General features: G+C 51.9%; 2 protein-coding genes across 11 annotated transcripts; both read left to right on the top strand.

Annotated features, from left to right (window-relative positions):
• The first annotated feature begins 620 nt into the window (after positions 1 to 620).
• On the top strand, positions 621 to 5678 carry GMFG (glia maturation factor gamma). Of its 2 annotated transcripts, none has more exons than XM_016166783.2 (7): positions 621 to 641; positions 1286 to 1382; positions 1510 to 1559; positions 2379 to 2428; positions 4657 to 4739; positions 5225 to 5298; positions 5480 to 5678. In XM_016166783.2, coding segments are annotated over exons 2-7 (330 nt in total). In that variant the 5' UTR covers positions 621 to 641; positions 1286 to 1381; the 3' UTR covers positions 5552 to 5678. The 2 variants fall into 2 exon arrangements, with proteins under 2 accessions (XP_016022269.1, XP_016022268.1); XM_016166782.2 differs by lacking the exon at positions 621 to 641 and adding an exon at positions 774 to 879.
• Positions 5679 to 10954: 5276 nt separating this feature from the next.
• Positions 10955 to 23104, top strand: LRFN1 (leucine rich repeat and fibronectin type III domain containing 1). Of its 9 annotated transcripts, none has more exons than XM_016166889.2 (6): positions 10974 to 11028; positions 13594 to 13626; positions 15306 to 15369; positions 15691 to 15745; positions 16369 to 17590; positions 21350 to 23104. In XM_016166889.2, exons 3-6 carry the CDS (start codon positions 15367 to 15369, stop codon positions 22254 to 22256), a joined length of 2187 nt encoding a protein of 728 aa, XP_016022375.1. In that variant the 5' UTR covers positions 10974 to 11028; positions 13594 to 13626; positions 15306 to 15366; the 3' UTR covers positions 22257 to 23104. The 9 variants fall into 9 exon arrangements, with proteins under 9 accessions (XP_036087530.1, XP_016022375.1, XP_036087527.1 ...); XM_036231634.1 differs by having other exon boundaries at positions 16148 to 17590; XM_036231637.1 differs by lacking the exon at positions 15306 to 15369 and having other exon boundaries at positions 10955 to 11028; positions 16148 to 17590.
• The last annotated feature ends 1679 nt before the right edge of the window (positions 23105 to 24783 follow it).

The following is a 24783-nucleotide window of genomic DNA, read 5'->3' as shown; positions in this document are numbered from 1 at the left end:
AGAAAGGCTTGTCCACTACTATGGAGGAAGGCAGCCATTGTGGGCTGGGATCTGTGAAAATTCTCTTTTACTAGCTCATATTTTTTCACTGACATACACAGTTTTCCTATAAATTACCTTTTTAAAAATTTCTCCTTTATATGACAGTAAGGACATTATATATTGATTTTTTTAAAAAAATTATGTGTATAAGTAGGTTACATTATTTAGGAATTTCATTTCAGGATGAGACAGAAAACAATATAAAATGCTCTTAATAAGAGAGGGTACTGGTCTGACAAGATCTAACACCATTGTTGTCAGGCCCATTATAAAGCCCATGAGGCTGCATAACTCCAGAAAAAAAATTCACCATTACCTGGGTGCTGTGGTATCCACTCTCTCATCTCCCTTTCTCCTTCAACATAATAGGTGGCAGTTTGACCAGCAAATGTCTCTAAGCTCTTCTTTCTTTTCAGCTCTGGAATTAAAATATTCTAGATGGGGGGAAATCCAGGAAGGCTTCCTGGAGGAGGGGAGGAGCTAAAGAGCTCATGATTGTCTACTGTGTATTGAGTGTGTCCACCATGCCGGAAGACATGTGAAGCTATTTTTGTCCTCACAAAATTCCTGCATCGGAGGGGTAAAGTTACCTAGCTAAGGTAAGCATTTGAATCCTGGTCTAGGTGATTGCAAAGGCTGGAAGGTCCTGGCAGATGAGGGGAAGGAAGGAGGGGGAGGAGCTCTCTGCAACAGTTGTCCCAGAAAGGGCATAAACAGGATGTGGTGTTGGATGAAACCTTTCCCCTACCCCACCCCCCACCCCTCCACACCCTGGTCCCCACCCCTAGGAGACAGCGGAACTGAGTAAAGAAGAGGCCTGCGGACGTCAAAGCCATGGTCAGGGGGCCAGGGGTCGTGTGGGTGGATCTGGGGCCTGGAGGGCACCTGGGTGAAGGGCAGGCTATGGGTTGGAGGTCAAGAGCTGGGAAGGGGACCCTGTTGCAGCAAAGGACCAGGCTGGTGCAAGAGAGACAGTTGTTCCGGGTTTAGCCCCAGGCAAGCAGACCCCTAGGTCTCCTTGAGTGTTGCCCAAGGCTTAACCCTTAGGAGCCTTGGAGTCTAGTGTGCCCTGGCGATGGGGCAGCGTCTGCCTGAGGAAAAGGTGCCCTTTCCTCATGTTCACGAAGGCCTCATATGGGCTATCAGGGTGCTCTTCTTCAATCATAGTGGAGAAAATGAGGGTGGGGGCAGGGGGCAGGGGCCGAGGCCAGGCCAGCTTAGCTCTTCCTGGGCTCCCCTGCAGTCTGACTCCCTGGTGGTGTGTGAGGTGGACCCAGAGCTAAAGGAAAAGCTGAGGAAATTCCGCTTTCGTAAAGAGACGGACAATGCAGCCATAATAAGTGAGTGTCATCCCCCTTCCCCCGCCTTGAGAGGATGGGAGGGAGGTGGGTGGGAACAAGTGGGGAGGCAGGGCTATGTTACCGATGAATGGGAGGAGTGCTAACCCTGTGTGCCATCCGTCCTCAGTGAAGGTGGACAAAGACCGACAGATGGTGGTGCTGGAGGAAGAATTTCAGGTGAGGTGCTTGGGGGGATGGGACCCCCACCCCCCACAAGAAGTACAGGGTGGGACTAGAGGACCCAAGGGGCTGGAGCTGATGCTAGGAGTCTGACATTGGGGACCAGAAAGACCTGGGGGTCAAGTCTCAGCTCAGCTGTGACCCTAGACAAGAGATGTCACCTATGTGGGTCTCTTTTCTCTCATGTGAAATGGGGATAACAGTACCAACCTCATAGAGTTTTCTGTGGATTCAATGATTTATTCTTCGTAATGAGTTTAGAAGAAGCCCTGGCACACAGTATATGCTCAATAAAATGATGATGATGATGATGATGATGATGATGATGATGATGATGATAATTACTGGCACTTAAACATTTCCAGAGATGTTGACAAAGAGCTAGTGAAAATCTTTTATAAAAGGGTGGACCTCATCCTCTCTTGGCCTCACTGTCTTTATCAGTAACACAGGGGTGATAATAAGGCTTACTTCATAGTGTTGTGTAAGGGTTTAGGGGGTGTCCCTGGAGGCTGAGGGCAGGGCGGTTTGGTAGGGGAGGGGGACTGGCTTGGAACTGGGCTCCCTCAGGTCCTCCAAAGGGAGTCTACTAGTGAAGTGCTTACCGTTTAAACCCAGATTCATATTTGAATTTCGTTGCTCAGAGTTGCTGTATCGCTCACCTGTAAAGTAGGAATAATAAGAGGACCTACCCCAAAGGATTATGGAAGAGCTCAATGTTAATCCATATGTGTTTCTTAGCACATAGAAAGTGTTTACTTAATGGCAGTATTTTCTTCTCTCCTGTCTTTTTTTTTTCTCTCCCTCCGCCTCCAGAATATTTCTCCAGAGGAACTAAAAATGGAGTTGCCAGAGAGACAGCCCAGGTATCCTGGGGGAAGAAACGGGAGAGTCAGGCCATGGGGAGAAGGGTGATGATGGAAGGGAAGACGGAGGGACTGCTTGGGTTCCAGTCCTGTTCACAGGCTTGGGATCTCTGTGTCTGAAGCCAAGACTTCTTACTCTGGGACATTTTGTACAGTGCACTAATATTTTATTGCAGAATTTAATACTGATAATTATATGTGACACTAGAGCTTGCTTTTGAGAATACAAACTTTGTCAGGTTTTGGCCTCAACATTACACTTGCTCAACATTATACAGAGAAAAGAAAATCCCCCCCCCCCTTTTTTTTCAACGCTGGGGAATACCTCAGGTAGCAGAGGAATTATTTAACTTTAATGTTTAGAGAGAGTCCTGTGTGAAGCCACATGACTCTGGTGCTTTTTGTCTGCATGGGAACTGACACTTCTATGAAAACTGTTCTGTTTAGATTGTCCATCTCACTTGGGGTGAATTTTGGGGGCCTGAAGATTTTGAGCCTGCATCCCAGGCTCTAGATCTCAGCCAGGACCAGCTTCCCGGGCATCTGACAAGCACAGTCCCCACAGGCCCCCATACCCAGAAAGGAGCCTCCAACGTGTGAGGGAGTGCTCTGCAGCTGCTTACCATCTGGAAATTCTTTTTAGTTTTATCTTTGAATTTGTGTTTTGTGTGAAGTCTTCTGGGACAATGAAGCAAGTGCTGGGGACTTGGAGCCTCCCTCGGCATACTTGCGGTCCCACCTCCAGCCCTGGACCAGTTTTTAGCCACCCACTCCCTGTACTGCCTAGTGACAGCTGCTGCCATCTGCCCCAGGCCTGAGTGCAGATTCGGGAAGGGTCAGGGTCAGGGCCAGGGTCTGCACACACTCCCTATATGACAAGTTCCAGAACGCACCTGTGAGCATCTGCACTCCCACTGTGAGTGTCCCCAGGCCCAAGACGACAGAACTTTAAGTTGCAAACTTAAAAAGATAAGTCTGGGGAAAGACTGCAGAAGAAAGGAAAAAGCTTTTCTCCCGCCTTTGGAACAAGGGGTCCCATATTTTCATCTTGCACTGAACTTGGCAAATTATGTAGCAGGGCCTGGTCTCAGCCCAGGGTTCTAGAGCTCTGGATGGTATTGAATAGTGATTGAGCACTTACATTCTAGAGCCAAATTTCCTGGGTTCAAACTTATTCATAGAACCTTGAGCAAGTAACTTCACCTCTCTGGGCTGCTGTTTTCCCATCTGGAGTATGGGGATAATAATAGCACCTATATCATTGTGTTGTCGTGAGCCAAATAAGTGCTATTTTTCTTTAAGCCATCAGGCTTTTCTTTTTTAAAATGTCTTATTAAGGCATATTTGACATATAACATTACTCTATATTAGTTTCAAGTGTATAATATAATGATTCCATTTGTAAATGTTGCAAAATGATCAGCATAATAAGTGTAGTTGATATCTGTCACCATACACAGTTACAGAAACATTTTCTTCTTGTGATGAGGACTTTTAAGATCTACTTTCTCGGCAACTTTCAACTATGAAATACAGTATTGTTAACTGTAGTTACCATGCTGTACATTAGATCCCCATGGCTAATTTATTTTATAACTGGAAGTTTGTACCTTTTGACCCTTTTCACCCATTTTGCCTACCCCTACCCCCTGCCTCTGGGAGCCACCAATCCATTCTATGTGTCTATGAGCTTGGTTTTTGTTTTTGTTTTTAAAATTCTACATATAAGTGAGATCATATGGTATTTGTCTTTCTCTGCCTGACATTTCACTTAGCATAAGGCCCTTAAGGTCCATGCATGGTTTTACAAGTGGCAAAATTTCATTCCTTTTAATGGCTGCATAATATTCCATTGTATATATGTGTTACATCTTTTTTATCCATTCATTCATCAGTGGACATTTAGGTTGTTTCTGTATCTTGGCTATTGTAAATAATGCTGCAATGGACATGGGGGTGCAACATATCTTTTCGAATCAGTGAATCAGTGTTTCGTTTTCTTTGGCTAAAAACCCAGAAGTGGAATTGCTGGATCATATGGTAGTTCTATTTAGCACTTATTGTTATTTTTAATCATCTGTTGTTTGAGGCCACTACCTTGGGTCTTAGTTGTTAACCCTAGGTTCTTAGACTCAGGCAAAATTTCAAGGTTGTGGACTCAGGTAATGGGCATTGGGCCTGGGCTCCAGGCCAAAGACCTGAATTTGAATTCCCTTTCACTGGTGTAGGTTCGTGGTTTACAGCTACAAGTATGTGCACGCAGATGGCCGAGTGTCCTACCCACTGTGTTTCATCTTCTCCAGCCCTGTGGGTGAGACGTAGCTCTACCCATCCTGAGAATAGAGTCTTAGATTCTGTGTGTAGGGTGTATAAATGTGTATGTGAGTACAGGTGTGTGTGATTGTGAATGTGTATAGGTGCCTGTGTGAGTGTGTGAGAATGTGTACGTGACTTGACAAGTAAAAGAATGGGTGGCATATGTTGTGTGTGGGTACTGGGAGGGCAGTGGGGTGGAGGTGGGGGCCCAGATTCCTCAAGAGCCCACCCATCTTTCTCAGACCCCAGACATGTAAACAAAGCAGCCTCTTCCTTTTACCTAGAAACTCTTGTCTGGCCCCTAAACCATCTCCAGAGACCTTCGGAAGAGACTCAAGCCCCTAGACAATACTGGAAACTGAGTATAGCTTCTGGGAACTCTTTAAACAGTTCTTAGAACACATGGAAAACTCCAGGGCTCACAGGACATTACTGGAGCCTTAGAGAACACCCTTATGTTCCCTTCTCTTTTCCATGCAGGCTGTAAGCCCGAGCAACAGATGATGTATGCAGGAAGTAAAAACAGACTGGTACAGACGGCAGAGCTCACAAAGGTCTGGGCCTGGGGCCAAGGCTCCCAGGGTGAGGGAGGAAGAACCTGGGGGAGCCTGGGCTCCTGGTCTGAGGGAGGAGGGGGCTGGGGAATGGGATCCTGGTTTGAGGGAGGAAGGGGCCAGAGTCCTCGCTATCTCAGTTCTCAAGTGGGTCATAATACTGAAAACTCTCTCTGCCCAGGTGTTTGAAATCCGCACCACTGATGACCTCACTGAGGCCTGGCTCCAAGAGAAGTTGTCTTTCTTTCGTTGACCCCTGAGCTGGGGATCTGAATTCCTGATGTTTGAGCCCCCCAAATGAACTGGGGACTCAGACACCTAGGACATGACCATCCAAGACCCTAAAGAAATTAAAATGCCAAAACTCAAATGAGATCCTCCTTCTGCCTCAGTTTCTGTCTCATTGTGGGCACTAGTCGACAGTCTCTGTAGTACCAGCCTTAGGCCAGCAGATGGCAGGCAGACCAAGTGAATGCCCCATGAATCCTGGGAGGAAAGGAGAATAACTGTTTCTCTGAGTGAAAGGGAGGGGCCTGTAGGGTTTCTTAGGCGGGAACGGGAGAGGCCAAGTCTCCAGGAGGAAACAGGGGACTATTTGAATCCGTGGAGGGGCCACTCCCAAGGGGAATAAGGACACCTGGGTCCCTGAGAGTAAAGAAAGCAGAATGCCTGTTTCCCCTCGTCTTCCCTTCTCACCCCAGCTCTAGGCATTAGCTTGCTCCGAATGCTACTTTTCTCAGTGAGCCCCCAGGCAGGAATAATTTAAAGGCAGAAAAGTTATTGAAAGATCAAACAGAAGTACTTCGGGGCCTCGGGAGTTACTGGGGTGGGTGATTTGTGTGGTCGGGTAGGCCTGAGGGCCAGGGCTAATGGGAAGAGGATCCTGGATCCTCAGGAAAGGGGCTTCCTACCCACCCCTGTCTGAAGATTCTTTCTCCTGGCATCTTTGGACACTTGATATTCTTGGATTCTCTGTTTCTGTCTCTGAGGGACATTTATTGAGTACCCACAGTGTACCAGGCTTTAAAAATTCTGAGATAGGCAGGTCTTCATAGATATAAATCAATTCTATGTTTACTTCTCCTAGTCTCAGTTCCTCTCTCTGTCCCCAGATTCAGGGACCTGGGAGCTCCTCCCCCCATTCCCTCCCAGGTTCCCGGTAGAGAGGAGGCTGTTGCCCTGGTAACAATAGCACTGTGACCTTGGGCCTGGGCTGCCCTTCTCCCAGTCCCATCCTTCCTGGGGGAAAGTCCACAGGCCCAGCTCCTATCCTTCCCCAGCTATAACATACTATCCCCTCACCACCCTACTCTGCCCATCCCTTGCACCCTTGTTCCCAATCAGGACAAGCCCTTGAGTGAGGGATTCAAGATGGAATCACTCTACATTGGACCGTAGAGAAATTCTACATGCCCTCAATTTTCTGCTGGGGGTTGCGTTGAGGTCCTCTCCTCTGACACCTGTCCTGTTGCCTCTCCCATCCACCTCTCTGTCAGGCACATCTCTACCCCTCCTTTTGATCACAGCTGGAGTCCCTGATGCCTAGAGATGGAAGATGAGGAGGGCTGGGGATAGGAGGGCCATCAATGAAGGGATCAAGCAACTCCTATCTTGCAGAGGTCAGAGAGGCAAAAGGACTTGTCCAAGGTCGTCTGCTTATGTTATCAAATTAGTAATAATAGCTAACTCTCTGAAAGAGGACTTTCTATGTGCGAGGTACTTCTATAAGCACTTTACAGGTATTAACTCATTTCATGCCCCATGAAGAAGGTACCATCACTATCCCCAATTTATAAGTGAAGAAACTGAGGCACGAAAGCTAAAAATGGTTGCCCGAAGTCACACAGATAGGCATCTGTACAATTAGAACTTTATTTTAACCCAAGGGTATCTTGTGGCCAATGGCCACTCCCTCTGTTAGGGGATTTAGGGAGCCATCCCCTCTTCTGCTTTTTCCTCCTTCCCATTTGTTGAACTTCTGTCTGCATCCAGGCTTATGATTGCAATCAATCCAATCAGAAAGAGGCATGTACAAAGAGTTGCCCAATTAGGAGCAGGGAGTTTGGAAAGCAGGGACCAATCAGAGAGAGTGACTCTGAGGGGCAGTCCAACACAAAGTAGGTTTGGCTAGAGGGACTATGGAGGTACCAATCAGAGAAGCAAGAACAGAATACATTATCCAATGAAGAGTCAGCATAATGGGGGCGTGGCTTTGGATTTGGGGCCACTCCTTTAAGGGGTAGTACAAACTAGGGACCACCTCCTCTCTTTCCACCAACCTCCCCTCTAGGATCCCACAGATCTGGACTCCCTAATTTTTGAGTCCTGGCCTTAGGCTTTCCTTGCAGGCACTTCTCCTTGCTAACCTAGAATGGAAGCAGGGCTTAGGTTGGATTTTAGGCAGAGCTGAGATTGGATGGCTCAGAGTAGGCCTGAGGGGCCAGTGTCTGAAAACTAGACACTTACAGTGTGGAGCCTAAAATGGAAGAGTGGGGCTCAGGCCGCGGAGTGGGGTTTAGACTTGCGGGAGTGGGGAGGTGAGTCTGGGGGCTGCAAGCTAAAGAAGTCTGACTACCTATTACATACTTTAGGGTAGTGTCTAAGGGGTGGAACTCAGGTTAGGGGGGTGGGACCTACCTTGAGGCACTTTGCTTTGGTCAGATAAGGCTTGGGTTTTTGTTCTAAGGTGGAGCCTTAGAAACAGAGGGCAGGACCTAAATTATGGAAGAATGAGATTGGTCTGGGGCAGGAATTAGGGTCCTAGGGAAATAATCGCACTATCTCCTTCTACCTGTAGCCCTCTTTTTCAGGCTAACACTCCCTGACCTTACGGGGCACACCCAGCTGCTAGAGAACACCCCTTCCTTTCTAGTGACCCCAGGCTGGGAGAGCCCGTTTATTCCCAAGTGTGGATTCTGCAGTCAGTCTGCAGCGGACCTAGCTCCCAGGTCCTCTCTCCCCAGAGGCATTCAGGAACACATGTTTACTAAGCATCCACTGGGTGCCAATTGGTTTTCTAGACACTGGAGAAAACTGGTGTCCGTGCCAATCCCCTCAGGAGGCTTACATTTCAATGACTGGACAATGATCAATAAACAAATAAGTAAACAATAAATAGGCAGACGAATAAGCAAACAAGATCATAACTGAGAATAAGTGCTAAGAGGGAAATAAAATGAGGTGATGTGTTAGAAGTGGTGAGACCTGTTGGGGCAATTTTTTTTGCTGCCTCTTTAGAAGCGTCCTTCAGCTTTTTTTTTTTCTTCCAACATTTACTATGAAAAAACATGCAGCAAAGTCTAAGCAATATTACAGTGAACACCATACACCCAACACCTAGATTCCACCATTAATGTTTTATTGCATCTGCTTTAACACATATCCATCCTTCTATCCAGCCATCAACCCTTCTTATCCTGTATGTATTTCAAAGTAATTTGCAGACTTCAGGGCCATTGGTGGGGGGTGGGGGGGATGTCCATTGGAGATGGGAAAGGAAGGCCTCTCTGAAGAGATTACATTTGAATTAAGACTTGTATGAAAAGAAGGAATTGGCTATGGAAGGAGTAAAACTTTCAAGGCCCAGGGGCTGGGATGAGTTGGTGTGCTGGAGGAAGAGAAAAGTCATCATTGAGGCTGGAAGACAGTGGTCAGGGATGAAGTCAAGAGCTTGCAGGGCCAGATATGGTCTGTGAGTGAGGCTGTCTCTTCCTGGGCACAGGCTCTTTGTTCCTCCATCTTTGTGTATCTGTCTCTCTTATTCTCCTTCTTCTCACCCTCTCCCTTTCCACTCCTGTTTATCCCGGGCCTGCCCTCACCCTATTTTCCCTCTACTTCCACCTGGTCTCCTATTTACTATCTGTGTGACCTTAGGCGGGTGACTACACCTCTGTGGCTCAATTTTCCTCATCTGTAAAATGGGGATGGTGATGACACCTCCTCATCTGGCTGCTGTGAAGAGTAAATGGAGTCATTTATGAGAAGCCTTAGAACCATTCCCTGCATGAGTAGTGCTGGACATGTGTCTACTTTTGCTGTTATTATTCTCCCACTTCTGTCTTATCCTGGCCTGGACCTCCATGCTCTGGCGGGGAGCATTAGGAACCAGGGTGGGAGGTGGTGGTGAGGGGGTGGGGGTGATGGTGGAATCTGGAGACTGGGAGTGAGGAAGGACTGTGAGCGTCCCCAGGGGGCATCTGATGCTTGTGAGTGGGGTCAAGGTTCACTAAAGGGAAGCTCTGCAGAGATGCCTTGGATCTGAGGGGCAGGGCAGGCTTTGTATGATGACATGGCAAGGAAGAATTTAGGGAAAAGGTTTGGGGGAGGACTCTATCCACTGTATTTTGGATACAGTGGGATCCAAAATGGAAGGACTTGTACCTTTAGGGATCTAGGGGACTGCAATAAGACAGACTTTGAGGTGAGGCCTTGCTAGTTTTGGAGGCCCAGCGACTATCCAGGAAAGATGTGAAGAGTGGCCTGAGATATTCAATAGGATTTGGGGAAGAGGTGGGGGTCATTGGGTAGGAGTTGGGCAAAGGGGTCTGAACAAGGAAGGAACAAGGAATCCTGGACTCTGCTGAAGTCATGGGAAAGTGGGTAGGGTCTGCAGGGTCCAAGAGAGAAAAGGGAAGCAGGGAGAAGGAAGGGGCCTCGCAAGGGTAGGACTGGTGGGGAGGGTGGGAAAGAATCGAGCAAATTGGGATCTTGGAAACCAAGGGCCTTGGAGGGGAGGCTAGTCAGGGTCTAATGGGGGTGATGGGGAAAGTTTAGGGTTTTCCATGGGGAAAAGAGACATGTATGGGACCCCTAGAACCTAGACACAATCTGGGGTCCCTACTGGAAGTCAGGGAATTGTTTGAGGTCTTAGAGAGTAGAAGAATGTGGTTGGGTCCCCAAATAAGAGTGGGATATGATTTGTGGTCCTGGGTGGCTGTAAAACATGGTCTGCGTCCCCAAAGGGAGTCAGGCATGATCTGGGGTCTCCTGGATGTTGACATACTGTCTGCATTCTCTCTGGATATTGGGGTATGATCTGGAGTCCCTGAGGAATGAGATGTGGTTTGGGGTCCTCCTGAATGTTGGGATATGATTTAGTGTCCCTGATGGGGGTGCTCTGGATCCCCTTGGAAGCTGGGGCATATAGTATGGGGTCCCCCTGGATTTGAGGGCATGGTCTGGGGTTCCTGAGGGAGTGTGGGGCAGAGTGGGGAGGTCACCAAGGAGAGCAGGACGTGGTTTGTGGTCCTGGTTGGCTGTAGAACATGTTCTGGGTCCTCGAGGGAGGTAAGGCATGACCTGAGATCCCTCGGGATATTGGGACATGATCTGAGGTGTCGGTTGGGAGATTCGGGGTCCCCATGCCAGTCGGGGCGTGGTCTGGGGGTCTCTCAGGAAGCCGGCAGGACTGGAGGTGGGGCTGGGGAAGAGGCGGGAGGGCGGGGCGGCGGCTCCGCAGTGGCGAGGGGTCTGCGGCCGCCCGGGGCGGGGGTCTTGAGTGTGCGGCCGCCCCGCCCGTCCCCTCCAGTCCGAGCCCCCTCCCCCCTTGCGGCGGTGGTGGCGGCTGGCGGCGCGGAGGGCGGAGCTCGGCGGAGGCTCGGGAGGGAGGGCGGGAGGCGGGAGGGAGGCGGCCCCGCGGCACCGCGCCCCCTCCCCTGGCCCTCCCCCCACCATGGCGCGGAGCGAGGCGGCGGCGGTGGCGGGGCCGGGCCCGGGGCCCCCGCGGGCTGGGTGAGCGCGGCCCGTAGCGGCCCGGGAGGCGGCGGGCGGGGGCGCCGGTGTGAGCGCGGGTGTGAGCGCGCGAGCGTGAGTGTGTGTCCGCGGCGCTGCGGCGGGCCCGGCGTGCACTCGCGCGGCCCTGTGTGTGCCGGGCGCCGGCGTGTGCGGCGCCTGCTTGTGTGGCCATCCGGGTGTGTGCTGGGTGTCGAGCCGAGGTGCTGGGTCCGGCCGTGTGTGTGTCCTCCCGAGTGGCTGTTCCTCCGGCTGTGTGTCTGGGGGCTGTCGCGCGCCCATCAGAGGGGCTGTGTGCAGGTGTGTGTGCGTGGGTTGTGTGCCCAGGTGTGGGTCGCCCCCAGCCAGTGTGTGCGCGCGGCTAGCTGCGTTGGGTGTTTGTGTCCGGGTTGGATGTCCATCCGAGGGTCTCTGTGCCGGGTGTGCCCACTCGGGTGTCCATTTGTGCGTGTGTGTGTGCGAGCATGTGTGTCTGCGGGTTGTATGTCTCCGAGGGTGTGTGTCTGTGCGACCACGTCAGGTTCCTGGCTGGGGGGCTGGGGCTCGGCGCCTTGTGGGTCCAGGCCTCTGTGTGGGTTTGGGGGAGGGGAGTTTGCCGCTCCCTCGGTCCATGTCAACTGGGTGGGGGGGTCCTCAGCGGTCCTTGGGGGAGACGGCCATGTCTTCCCCTTCCCGGTGGCTGGGTGGGGGGATGGGCGGCCGGTAGGTGGACAGATGGAGGGATGAGAGGCCGAGGGATGGACAGATGGGCCCGAGGGGAGGCACGCAGACCCAGCCCTTCCCCACCCACCCAACCCCAATGGCCCCACTGGTCAGATCTCGGCAGATGGGCCAGAGTTGCCTGCCTCCGATGGCCAGGCTCAGGCATCTTCCGGCCGCTGGTGGGAGGATCGCCTTGGATGGGTGCTTTAGGACAGCCCCCCAACCCTCTGAGACTGGACCTGCTGAACTCTGATCTCTGGCCCTGGCTTGTGCTCTGGTGTGGGGAGGGGGTATGATGGGAAGGAGGGACGTTCGGATTTCTTTGGCCTGCGAAGTAGGTGAGGCGAGTATGCTTCAGGGCTGAGAGGGATGTGTGTCCATGCCTGAGTGTGAGTGTGAATCTGCCTGTCTGTTGACTATGTCACTGTGGTTCAATATTTTGTGTGCAATTGTAGGAGTGTAAATCCCTCACAGGGCTGTTGTGAGAGCATGTGTCTGTTATGAGTGAACATCTCAGAGTGTCTGTGCAAAGGTGGATCTTTCAGTGCCTGGGTGGTTGTTTGAGTGTGTATCATCAGCCTTGTAAGTGTCTGTGTATGCTTGTGGTTCTGCTTATGTGTGTGAGGTGTGCGTTGGCTAGTGTGTGTATTTGTTTGTTGGTGTAGGAATGTGGCAGCTTTGTGACTGTGCATCATAGGGATATGTGAAGTTGTCTGAGTGTGTTTGGGCATTTAAGAGCATGCACCTGTGTATCTTTGATTGTGCAAGTGAGTATCTGTATGTGTGTTCCATGTTGGTAGGTGTGCAAGGGTATATCTGGTATAGGTGCATGTACTTGGTTTTCTGCAAGGGGCACAAGGGTTTGTTGTATGTTTGCGTGTGTGTGTGTGTGAATGTGCAACAAAAAGTCAATGTTGTACATGTGTGGTTGTGCAGGTGCGTCATCCTTGAGGATTCGTGTCTATGTTGTGCGTCCATTTATGCATCAGTGTTGGTCTCTCGGAAGTGGTCTCAGAGATGGTGGGACACCCACATATGTTCAAACTCATATGTGCAAGGTTATATGCACAGACATACCTGTGTCCCCAGCACAAGGCTGACCCTGCTTCTGGGCCCAGTGAAATTGAGGCCCATATGGCATGACCTGTGGAATGCTGGGGTCCAGCCTGGGGTCCATGGACACAAGTGTGTCCGCATCCCAGGCCTAGAGCCCATGGAGAATGGGGGCATATAGACCATGCTGGTGTGTCCATGGAAATCCAGGTGTAGAGGCTTGGGCTGTGGGTCCACATGTGTTTTGGCATGTCCACACATGTTGATATGACAGTAGTGTGATGGCGAGCATGAGAACCTCTGGCCCTTCCCCAGCCCCCAGTACTGCTCAGGTCTTTGAAGCTGGGGCACTGGAATGTGCAGTCTGGAAGGAGGAGGCTGGGTGCCTAGAATCCTGGATCTGAAGGAGAAGGAGGCTGGGTGGGGCCCAATTCTTAGATCTTAAGAAAGGAAGGGACTGAGACCTGGGGTCTTGAGTCTGAGGGAGGAGGAGGGTAGGGTCCCAGACTCTAGGGTCTTGAGAGACGGGGGTTGGGGAGGTGGACTGAGGTTACTGGCTTCTTGAGACCCCAGAGGACAAAAGGCTAAAGCCGTGGACTCGTAGGTTTCGGAGGGTGATCAGTCCTGATGCCCAGACTTCTCGGTTTCCAGGGATGACTTCCTGGGTCCATCTGAGATTATGCAGAGCCTGCAGCAGGAGGGCTGAGAGTATGGTCACACCAGGGACTTCTTTGCTTGAGATGGTCTCTGAAGCAGGTCTCCAGAGAGGAGCCAGAAGGATACTAATGGAATTATCTTGTTCCTTTGCAGGTACTGGCCCAGGCCCTGACTCCCTGAAGAGAGGTGAGTGTGGTCCCTCAGGCTGGGGGGAGAGATGTGGTATGATTTTCAGTGCAGGGTATGGCAGTGTCCTGAGGGGCCAGATTCCTCCCAGGCCAGGGGGTGGTGACAAAGTCATGAGCATCATGTTTGGGTGAGGGCACGTAGTAAAGCCGGGACATAGGTGACAGGTGGAGGTCTCAGGCTTGGAGGACTTCTCCTCTTGGGATGGGTGAGGCGGTCGGGAAAGGGGGCGGTTTCCTCACGATATCAGTAAAGGGCACGAAAGTTTCATGATGTGTAATGACCCCTGTGTTTGGAGAGTGATGTAACTCTGGTTTAGCATTTTGTGTGTGTATGTGCATGCATGCGGGAAGATGTCCTGATAGTCTAGCCTGCTGGTGGCTAAGAGAGGGACAGCGAAAAAAAAAAAAAAAGAATAATAATAACAGCAGCTGACATTTATGTAGTGTTTACTCTGTCAGGAACTAATCTAATCCCATTATAGTGCATTATCTTATTTAATACTTACAACAACTCTCTAAGGTAAGTGCTGTCATTATCCCCATTTTACAGAGGGGCACACTGAGGCACAAAGAGTGGAAGTCAGTTGACATGAATCACGTAGCAGGGAATTGGGGTGTGAACCTGGGCAGTCAGGTCCAGATTCTGTCCTGCAATGCTGCGCTGCCTCTCAATAAATGTTAGCTGTTTTTATTGCTATTATTATTCTATCCACTCGAGTCCACCCCAGCTGTGGGAGGAGAAGCGCTGTACTTCTGTTCCAGAGTGGGGTTCTGAGCCCCAGAGGCCCCATAGCCAGGCAGGTGCAGAATTGGGCCTCCTAACTCAGGAGTTCCATCTTCCAGGCCAGGATTTTGGGTCCAGTACAGTGTCCCAGAGGGAGTGCAAGATAAAGTGGGGGAGGGGGGGCTTGGAGATGGTGGGACTCCCCGAGCCTGCTTCTTTTTCTCTCTTCAGCCGAGTTATTGTCTCCCTTAGTCTCTGTCTGTCTCTGCTGCTGCCTCTGTCTCTCTCTCTGCCTCTGTCTCTGTTTCTCTCTTTCTTTCTCTCTGAATCTGTCTTTTTCTGTCAGTCTATCTTTCCATTCCTCTGATCTCTCCCTGTTTCTTGCCCACCCTCTCTTGGTTCTGCCTCTCCAGGTCCACACTTCCTCTCCCCACAGGCTGAAGGATCAGGGCCATGTCAGGCCACAGTCCTGAACTGCAGATTCCCAGGAGGTGGGCCAGCAGGGACTGGGGTGCAGGGTGAGGTGAAAACAGTTTCAGGGACACCCCCTTCCCATCCTTTCCTCTTCACCCCACCCCCACCCCATGTTGTGATGGAAGCTGACATGTCGTGGGCTGCAGCTGCTGCAGGGGGAATCCCCGCCGGAAGGTTTTGCCTGGAGCAGAGGCATAGCGGGAGTGTGTGAGTGTGTGTGAGTGAGTGAGTGAGCGTGTGTGCGTAGGCATGTATGGGGCCTTGTGTGTGCCCATGGATGTGAGCACAGAAGTCAACCCGCTGCTTAAGACCTCAGGAGAGCCCAGGATGGAACCAGACTCAGAGAAGGACTTCCCAGGCCTGGGCAGGGAGACCGATGTGGTTTTCTCAGCCCCTCTCACCTTCAGACCCCCTTTGCCTCTGATAAAGGGTGTGTGTTTGTTATTTTTAACATTTATTGAGTATTTACTGTGTTCTAGGCCCTGTGCTCTGGAGCCCCCATGAATGAGCTCACTGAACCCTTGAAACAACCCAGTGAAAATGGTACAATTATCACCCCATTTTATAAAACAGGAAATGATGGCCTAGATAGGGGAAATCATTGGTTTGGGGCCACAGAGCTAGTAAGTGAGGGAGCCAGGACTTGAACTTGAGTCTGTTTGATCTCAAAGGACTTGTTCTTAATAATTAATGCACACTTCTATGCCTGGCTCATAATGGGCACTTGATGATGATGCTAATAATAATTATTAACATGTATTGAACACATTTTATGTGCTAGGCACTGTTCTAAGTAGTATATCATGCTCATTAATCTATTTAATCCTCACAGAGTTAAGGCCTGTTTTTATCTCCATTTTACAGATGAAGAAACCGAGATTCAGAGAGGTTCAGACACTTGCCCGAGGTCACACAGCTAGTAAGTGTCAGAGCTGGAATTTAAAGCCAGGGAGTGTGGCTTTGAAATCCATGACCTTAAACTCTAGTCAGCTGTGATTTTTTAAAACGGTTATCGGGTAATGGGGGGCCCAGGCTGGGCCAGGTGCCACCCCTTCAGTTGGGAGGTCATGAGAGGTCTTGGAGCTTGTAGATAAGGGGCAGGGGTGGGGTAGTACACTCAGCAGGTCTGGCAGTGGTAATTTACCAACCAGCATGGACACAGTGTTCTTTATTTAAATAAGTGCATGCCAGCTGATGATCAGTTGTATCACTGCCCTATGGGACCTGGTTGTCAGGAAGGGAGGGACCAGGGTCAGACTCCTAGCAGGACGGGCAGGCTGGTGGTCAAGCTCTATGCCTGGGTAACCCTCTCCTTCTGCAGATCTCACTGCCCACTCCTCCCGCCTTCCCACTGCACCATGGCTCCGGGCCCCTTCTCTTCGGTGCTGCTCTCGCCACCACCTGCTGCTCTGTCCTTTCTGCTGCTACTCTGGGCAGGGGCATCTCGTGGCCAGCCCTGTCCTGGCCGCTGCATCTGCCAGAACGTGGCGCCCACGCTGACCATGCTGTGCGCCAAGACCGGCTTGCTCTTTGTGCCACCAGCCATCGACCGGCGCGTGGTGGAGCTGCGGCTCACCGACAACTTCATCGCGGCCGTTCGCCGCCGAGATTTCGCCAACATGACCAGCCTGGTGCACCTCACCCTTTCCCGGAACACAATCGGCCAGGTGGCAGCTGGCGCATTTGCTGACCTCCGCGCCCTCCGCGCCCTGCACCTCGACAGCAACCGCCTGGCCGAGGTGCGTGGCGATCAGCTTCGCGGCTTGGGCAACCTCCGCCACCTGATCCTCGGCAACAACCAGATCCGCCGGGTGGAGTCGGCGGCCTTTGACGCCTTCCTGTCCACCGTAGAGGACCTGGATCTGTCCTACAACAACCTCGAGGCCCTGCCCTGGGAGGCCGTAGGGCAGATGGTGAACCTGAACACCCTCACGCTGGACCACAATCTCATCGACCACATCGCCGAAGGTACTTTCGTGCAGCTTCACAAACTGGTTCGCTTAGACATGACCTCTAACCGCCTCCACAAACTGCCCCCTGACGGGCTCTTCTTGAGGTCCCAAGGCCCTGGGCCGAAGCCACCCACGCCGCTTACGGTCAGCTTCGGTGGCAACCCCCTGCACTGCAACTGTGAGCTGCTCTGGCTGCGGCGGCTGACCAGAGAGGATGACCTGGAGACATGTGCCACACCTGAGCACCTCACTGACCGCTACTTCTGGTCCATCCCTGAGGAGGAGTTCCTGTGCGAACCCCCGCTGATCACACGGCAGGCGGGGGGCCGTGCGCTGGTGGTGGAGGGCCAGGCGGTCAGCCTACGGTGTCGTGCCGTGGGCGACCCCGAGCCGGTGGTGCATTGGGTGGCACCCGACGGGCGGTTGCTGGGGAACTCGAGCCGGACCCGGGTCCGGGGGGATGGGACACTGGATGTAACCATCACCACCTTGCGGGACAGTGGCACCTTCACTTGCATTGCCTCCAATGCCGCCGGGGAAGCCACGGCGCCGGTGGAAGTGTGCGTGGTCCCTCTGCCCCTGATGGCACCTCCACCTGCTGCCCCCCCACCTCTCACTGAGCCTGGCTCCTCTGATATTGCCACACCCGGCCGACCTGGTGCCAACGAATCGGCCGCTGAGCGCCGGCTGGTGGCAGCTGAGCTTACCTCCAACTCCGTGCTTATCCGCTGGCCGGCGCAGAGGCCCATTCCGGGCATCCGCATGTACCAGGTCCAGTACAACAGCTCTGCCGACGACTCCCTCGTGTACAGGTGGGTGCTGCGGTCCCAAAAGCTCCTTCCACCCCAGGGGCCTGACCCCCTATCTGTTCCCTTCCTTGGCCTTCTTGCTTGACTGAGGTTCTAGATGGTTGTGCTGAGTTGCTCTATCTCCTCCTCTCTCTATTTCTGTCTCACTGTCTCTTTCTATTTTTTATGCATTTTTCAACTCTTCTCTGAGCACCCACATGAGCCAGACCAGGGCTGGACACTGGAGTTATAACAGTGACTGTGCCCAGCATTATCCTTACTCCCATGGGGCTCATGGTCCATATCCCTGCTCGCCAAAGGATTTCGATTGTGTCCCTTGTCAGTTAAACATTTTGGAGCATGAAATATATACACACACACATATATTTATAGTTACATTTATTTTTATAAATTATATACCAGTGCTACTATATTAACACATTGGGTACATTATAGAACAGAAAACCAAAGGATCAAAAAAGTATGTAATGTTATTTCCACCATCCACTGGATTAGAAGCCATTGCCCAGGTGTGGACAGACCTGTATGGTGTAGACAGACATTAAAGAGTTACTTTCTTCCATCATCTCTCTTATTCTCTTGCTCTCATCTCTGGCTTTGCCTGTCTGCTTCTCCTCTCCCTCCTGCTTTCGTTAGGCACTGAGCCCCTGCTCTGTGCTGGGCCCTGAGCCAGGCACTGGGGACACAGAGAGACCAAGAGACCAGTCCCTGCCTTCAGGGAGCTCACAGCCCAGAGGAAGGAGGCAGCCAGTACACGCTGGCCTTGCAGTGTTCTCCATCTTGGTAGATTTTTAACTATGGTTCATAGCCATACACCTGGCACACAGGGCACTTGATAAATGGTTGTTGGTTTTGTGACTGTCTCTTCTTGGCTCTGCCTCCATCATGCACATTGTAGAGTGCCTGCTGAATGCTTAATCCTGTATTTAACTTTACTTGGGAATGCCAGAGGGCATAAAGCCATTTTTAAGAGCCCCAGCTCTTGGGGTGCTCAGACCTGCACCAAGAAGCCTGCCTCTAGGCCTCCATCTTTACCCTTCCCAGTGGTCTCTTGGTCACAGTCCTGGTACACAGTAGGTGCTTTGCCATTGTTGGGTGAATGAGTAAATCCCCTGTCTCTTTTTCTTTGTCTCTGCCATCCTCATTTTCTTCTCATTTAGAATCTGGTCACCAAACACTGAATAGATGCCTACTACATGCCAGATTTCATGCTGGGCCCTAGGCTGGCTTAGATAGATGAGACACCAGCCCAGTCTTACAAACATTAGGTCAAACCAGTGAACAAAACAAAAACCTTTATAAGGTACTACCAAGGATGCTACCTCATTCCATCTTCCCAACTCCGCTTGAAGCAGCAATGATTTCCCTCTCCTGTTTTATGAACAGGGAAACTGAGGCTCAGTGCTGGGAAGTCACTTGTTCAAGGTTATACAGAAAGTGGCAGAGCCGGGGTTCCAGCTCTTACCCTTCTTATTCCTAGGCCTAACATTTTTATGTTGAATACATTTATTGAGCACCTACTGTTTTCCAGGCAGGGATTAGGGGAGATCGATAATACATTTCTGTGAATAACTCTTGGTTTGTGACTCTCCACCTCTGTTTCTCTCTTTTCTTCTCTCTCTAACCCAAGGCCCCCTACATGGTGGGGTGGGGGAGGTTTACAGAGCCCCAGACCCTGCATGTATTCAGAGATTGATGGTCTTCTGTCGCTAGCTGGGCATCAGACCCTGGGCCTCTTCCCTTCCCCTTAGGGACACGGTTTGTCCTCTCTCCGCTATTGCAGATATCTGTGCTGTGGTGCTGTAGGGGTTAATTTCCTTACTGCTGCCATGGGCAGAGGCAACATCCAACCAAAAGCCTACTCTGCTGCTTGCTTGTGTCTTGCAGCCAATTAGAGACACATGGGCTCAAGCTTTCTTAAGGAGCCAGCCTCTGTCCTTGAAAATAGAGGGCCCCCTAATAACTGGTTATTTTTGGGGAAGGAGCAAGAGGAATTTAAGGCTCTCTGAGAGTGGAGATAAGAGGAAGAGGAAGACTTACAGCCTGGGGCCCAAGGTTGGGGGTCAGGGGGATGGTCTGTGAAATGGCAGGCAGAGGAAAGAGTTGGAGAAGTGGCTGGTCCTTAATGAGGAGGTGGGGCCCTGACTTGAAGTCTTTTGGTTGGAAGGTGGCTCTTGGTGGTGGGAACCTCCAAGGAGGTGGGAGAACTGAGGTGGGCTTTAGGACCAGGAGGGGGCCTGGCTAGAAGGAAGGTGAAACTTCTAAGAGAGGTAAGAGGCCTGTGGAGATGGGGACATGGCCTCTCAGGGAAGGTGGAGCTCCTGCTGCATGATCCCATGCAGATGAGGAGGTGGTCCTTGTCTCTAGTGACCCATTAAGAGCTTTATAGGAGGGGAGAGTTTGTGAGGTTGAGTACTGTTGCAAATCCATGCGGATGTGGCTGTCCCCAAGGCTGGACATGGCCAACAGCATGGAAGGGATTTGCTCAACAGAAGAGGGGCAAGGTGTAGTTGAATGGTCTCATAAATGGGGTGAGGGTGCAACTGGCAGAGTGTGAGCCACAGCAAGGGTTATGGGCCAACATCAGGCAGGATGCAAGCTAATAATGATGAAATTATTAAGTGTCAGGCTTTGGGTATGTTAACTCCTTCATACTCCAAACCATGGTGTAGGAATTCTTAATATCCTCATTTGGGGGAAATGCACAGAGTAGTTATGAAACTTACCTAAGGTCACAGAGCTATCAAATGATAGGTAGAAGAAAGACTCTAACCCAGGCAGTCTGGCTCCCAGTCTTTGTCAGCTTAACTACTTCCCTAGAGCAAGAAAGGGACTTGCTTCCTTGGTTATATTTGACCTAATCATGGATGAGACCTAACCTGGGGGTGTGATTTGGTAACTTCCTATGTATATGTATAGGGCAGGGCATACACATAGAGTGGTTTCAGGACATGTAAAGAGTGGATACTCCTAGGCACAGTAGGGGAACCATCCCCAGGGCACCATTGTGGGGTGTGGCTTGGAAACTACTCTGTCAGTCAGAACGGGAGTGGTTTGTAGCCATCGCCTCTTAGTATGCAGGAATATGTAGTTGAGGGGCTTGGAAGTTGTGCCAGAAGATAGGCGCAGCTAGATGTATTTAACCAAAGGTGGGATATGCAGATGAGGTGAGTGGCCTTTATCAAGGTCACCCCGAGAGGGCAGGAATAGAAAAGAGAAACTAGAAGAGTATTCATTGTCCCAGTAGGAGTAAGACAGGGGGAGGGGGTGTGAGTTGACCTCAGTGTCCACGTGTGTGAGGGTAGAGCATGCAGATAAGGAGAGTGGCCCCTTAAAGGGTAGAAATACGGAGATAAGAGACCTTGAATGTCAATTCAATAATTTTTAATAAGAGTAAGACACTGTTAGGGGCGTGTCCCTTGAGGGCTGGGCATAAAAGCTATAGCACTCCTCCCATGCAGGAGCTAGGATGCGTAGATGAAGTAACAGGAAATGGCGGACATTGGCCCAGTAGGCAGTTGAGACACGGATAGGGGGTGGGTCGGAGGGCAGAGCATGCAGATGAGGGGCGTGGCCTGTAGCAATGGTCCTGAGAAGTTGGAAATTTGTTGCTTGAATGACTGCTGTTGTCCCATGAGAAGGGGAGATATCGGTAGGGACGCATAGTTTGGTTCCTACCGGTCACCAAGGGTGAGACTTGCAAGTGAAGCAGCGTGGTTCACAGTGGCGCTAACCCTGATCTGATCCCTCCCCCTCCTGCAGGATGATCCCCTCCACCAGCCAGACCTTCCTGGTGAATGATCTGGCGGCGGGCCGCGCCTACGACCTATGCGTGCTAGCCGTCTACGATGACGGAGCCACGGCGTTGCCAGCCACGCGAGTGGTGGGCTGCGTGCAGTTTACCACGGCTGGGGATCCGGCGCCCTGCCGTCCGCTAAGAGCCCACTTCTTGGGTGGCACCATGATCATCGCCATTGGGGGTGTCATCGTCGCCTCGGTCCTCGTTTTCATCGTTCTGCTCATGATCCGCTACAAGGTCTATGGCGACGGGGACGGCCGCCGCGTCAAGGGTACCTCCAGGTCGCCCCCGCGGGTCAGCCACGTGTGCTCGCAGACTAACGGTGCAGGTGTGCCGCAGGCTCCGCCCCCGCTGGCACAGGACCGCTATGAAGCGCTGCGTGAGGTGGCTTCCCCGGCTGCTGCAGCGGTGGCTGTTGAAGCGAAGGCCACGGTGGCTGAGACGGCTTCTGCAGAGCCGGAGGTGGTCCTTGGACGCTCCCTGGGCGGCTCGGCCACATCGCTGTGCCTGCTACCTTCTGAAGAAACCTCTGGGGAGGAGTCGCGGGCCGTGGTGGGCCCTCGGAGGAGCCGTTCTGGGGCCCTGGGGCCACCAGCTTCGGCGCCCCCAACTCTAGCTCTCGTTCCTGGGGGGGCTCCGGCCCGGCCGAGGCCGCAGCAGCGCTATTCGTTCGACGGGGACTACGGGGCACTCTTCCAGAGCCACAGTTACCCGCGCCGCGCCCGGCGGACAAAGCGCCACCGGTCCACGCCACACCTGGACGGGGCCGGAGGGGGCGCGGCCGGGGAGGATGGAGACCTGGGGCTGAGTTCGGCCAGGGCGCGCCTGGCCTTTACTAGCACCGAGTGGATGCTGGAGAGTACCGTGTGAGCGGCGGGCGGGCGCCGGGTCGCCTGGGTGTCGCGGGACAAACGCCCAGCTGCCGGGACGCTGGGGCAGGACTCCGGGGAGAAAGCATAGCGACAAGTCGTGAACTAGCGGGGAGATGCCCCCTTCTCTCCCCAGAGAGGGCGGGGCACCCTCAGGCTGTGGTTAGAGGCCTTGCCCCCCCTCGCCCCCCCTCCCCCCGCGCGCTGGGGGTTTAGGGGGCAGGCCACTGGGCTCTCCTCCCCCACGGACTCCTCGCCCCCCTCCTGCTCCTCCCCCCTGCGCGCTCGCGGACCTCGCTGGAGCCGGTGCCTTACACAGCGAAGCGCGGGGAGGGGCAGGGCCCCCCCGACACTGCAGCACTGAGACACGAGCCCCCTTTCCCCCGCCTGGGACCTGGGGCAGGGGCGAGGGGCCCATTTCTTGTATCTGGCTGGACTAGATCCTATTCTGTCCCGCGGCGGCTTCCAAAGCCCCCACCTCCCTGGTCCCGTTGGGTCTGGCTTGGGGTACCCCTTTCTCTGTTACCTTCGTTTGTCTCTGTCCCACCCTGTCTTAACGTCTCTACCCTTCCCTATTTGTCTCTCCTTTCTCTGTCCTGTCGTCTCTTCTCCCTCTGACCTCCCATATTTTGTCCAGTCTCCCTGTCTCTCCTGGTTACCTCTTCCCACTACACATTCTCCCGGGCAGGTCCCACTGGAAGGACCAGACTCTCTCCTATTCCTTCCTCTTTCCCCAGATAAATCCCCACATGAACAAAATCCAAAACCAAGTCCTCCTCCCTACTGGAGCCGGGACCCTCCGTCGCAGCAGAATTAAACTTTTTTCTGTGTCCGAGGCCCCTCTGCTGACCTCTGTGTGTGTATTTGTGTCTTGGGGGTGGGTGGTAGTGACCCAGATTACAGCCTGTGGACTAAGTGAGACTGAAGGAAGGCTGGCTCACGGGGATCAGGGATCAGGAGACTGGCAGACAATTTCCTATCCTGTGAGAGACTTAGAGGTAGAGAATAATAACCATAACATGATAATAGCTAACATTTAGTGAGTGCTTACTATGTGCCAAGCACTTAAGTCATTTAATCCTTATAGCAACCCTAGGACATAGTACCGTTATCCTGTTTTACAGATGAGGTATGAGGAAGTTGATGCCCAGAAACGTTAAATAAGTTGCACAAGTTCTCGTAACTAGATGGTGGCAAAATTGAGATTTAAAAAGGCAGGCAGCCTGACTCCTGAGTCTGTATTCTTAACCACAGAACTCTACTACTGAACAGTTAATGAAGGTTTATTCCACACATAGACATTGTGCTAAGCAAAGTTCATCTCTCTGAAGTTGGACGACTGTCCTAAGGGATATTATCTTTGGTTCTATTTTACAGACAGGAATCCGAACCAGAGAGATGTGAAGTCACTTGCCCAAAGACCCCTGATCAAGAAATAGTGGAGCTGATAGTTTGATCTCAGTATCTGTTTCTTATCACTATACAGTGTTTCCTCTGATGTCAGGAGGCTGGAGAATGGCCCCAATGACCTTAGCTGAGCCTGGGTATCCAAAGACAGCCTGATGAGGGAGGGGAAGGACAGCAAGAGCTCATTGATTACTGTCTGGAATCTGAGGGAGAAGGGGTCTACTGGGGGCACAGGATGGTGTGAGGAGGGGAGTTTTCTCAGGTGAAACAGGGTTGTGAGTGGGGAAGGGAAGTTAGTCTGGGGGGTACCACAGTCCTTGTTGGGGGGCTCTGCAGTGAAAACTCCTTCCTGATCCTGGGGAAGAAGGAAGAAGAATTCATGCCAGCCAGGGGCCCCCTGAGGCCTAGGAGGAGGAGAGAAAGACAGAAATAGAAACAGAACAGGAGGGAGGGGGATGGATCTGGGCAGACAGGGTGGGAGGCAGCAAGGACAGAAGTACCAGAGAATCATAGGCCAGGAGGCTCCCTCACCCAGTGACTTAGCCACATTTATCTATCTCAGTCATCATGTCCCTGGGTACCGAGGGCTTCCACACACCAGACACTGCTCACAAACCCTGATGCATGAATAGAGAGCATGTCACCCAGCTCCAGGCACATACTGCTCTCATAAAATGGAGTAACTAGGGTGGTAAACATGATTACATTTTTACTTTGCAACATACATGTAGTATATGCACCCACTTTCCTAGCTGAGGAAACAGTTCAGAGAGTTTAAGGAGCTTGCCCAAAATCATACAGCTAGTAAATGACAGAGCCGTGATTGGAAAGTTTACTGCCTTTAAATCCTGCACACCTAACCGTCTGACTATACTGTCTCTGAGATACCTGACGAAGCTTTATTGAACATACACTATGTACCTGGTGGCCCTGTATAGGGGCTATAGCAGTGAGCAAAACAGATGAAAAAATGAAACAAGAAACCCCTGCCCCTGGAGCTTATATTCTAGAGGGAGGAGACAGTAAACAAGTAAGTTAATATGTAATAAATGCCTGGTGGTAAATGCGTTCCTGAAACAAATGAAAACAGTATGATAGGACACTGAGAGGCCTACATGAAG

Source organism: Rousettus aegyptiacus, unplaced genomic scaffold, assembly GCF_014176215.1.
Source record: "Rousettus aegyptiacus isolate mRouAeg1 unplaced genomic scaffold, mRouAeg1.p scaffold_m13_p_14, whole genome shotgun sequence".
Taxonomy (NCBI): Eukaryota; Metazoa; Chordata; class Mammalia; order Chiroptera; family Pteropodidae; genus Rousettus; species Rousettus aegyptiacus.
This window is presented reverse-complemented; position numbering and strand designations above follow the sequence as displayed.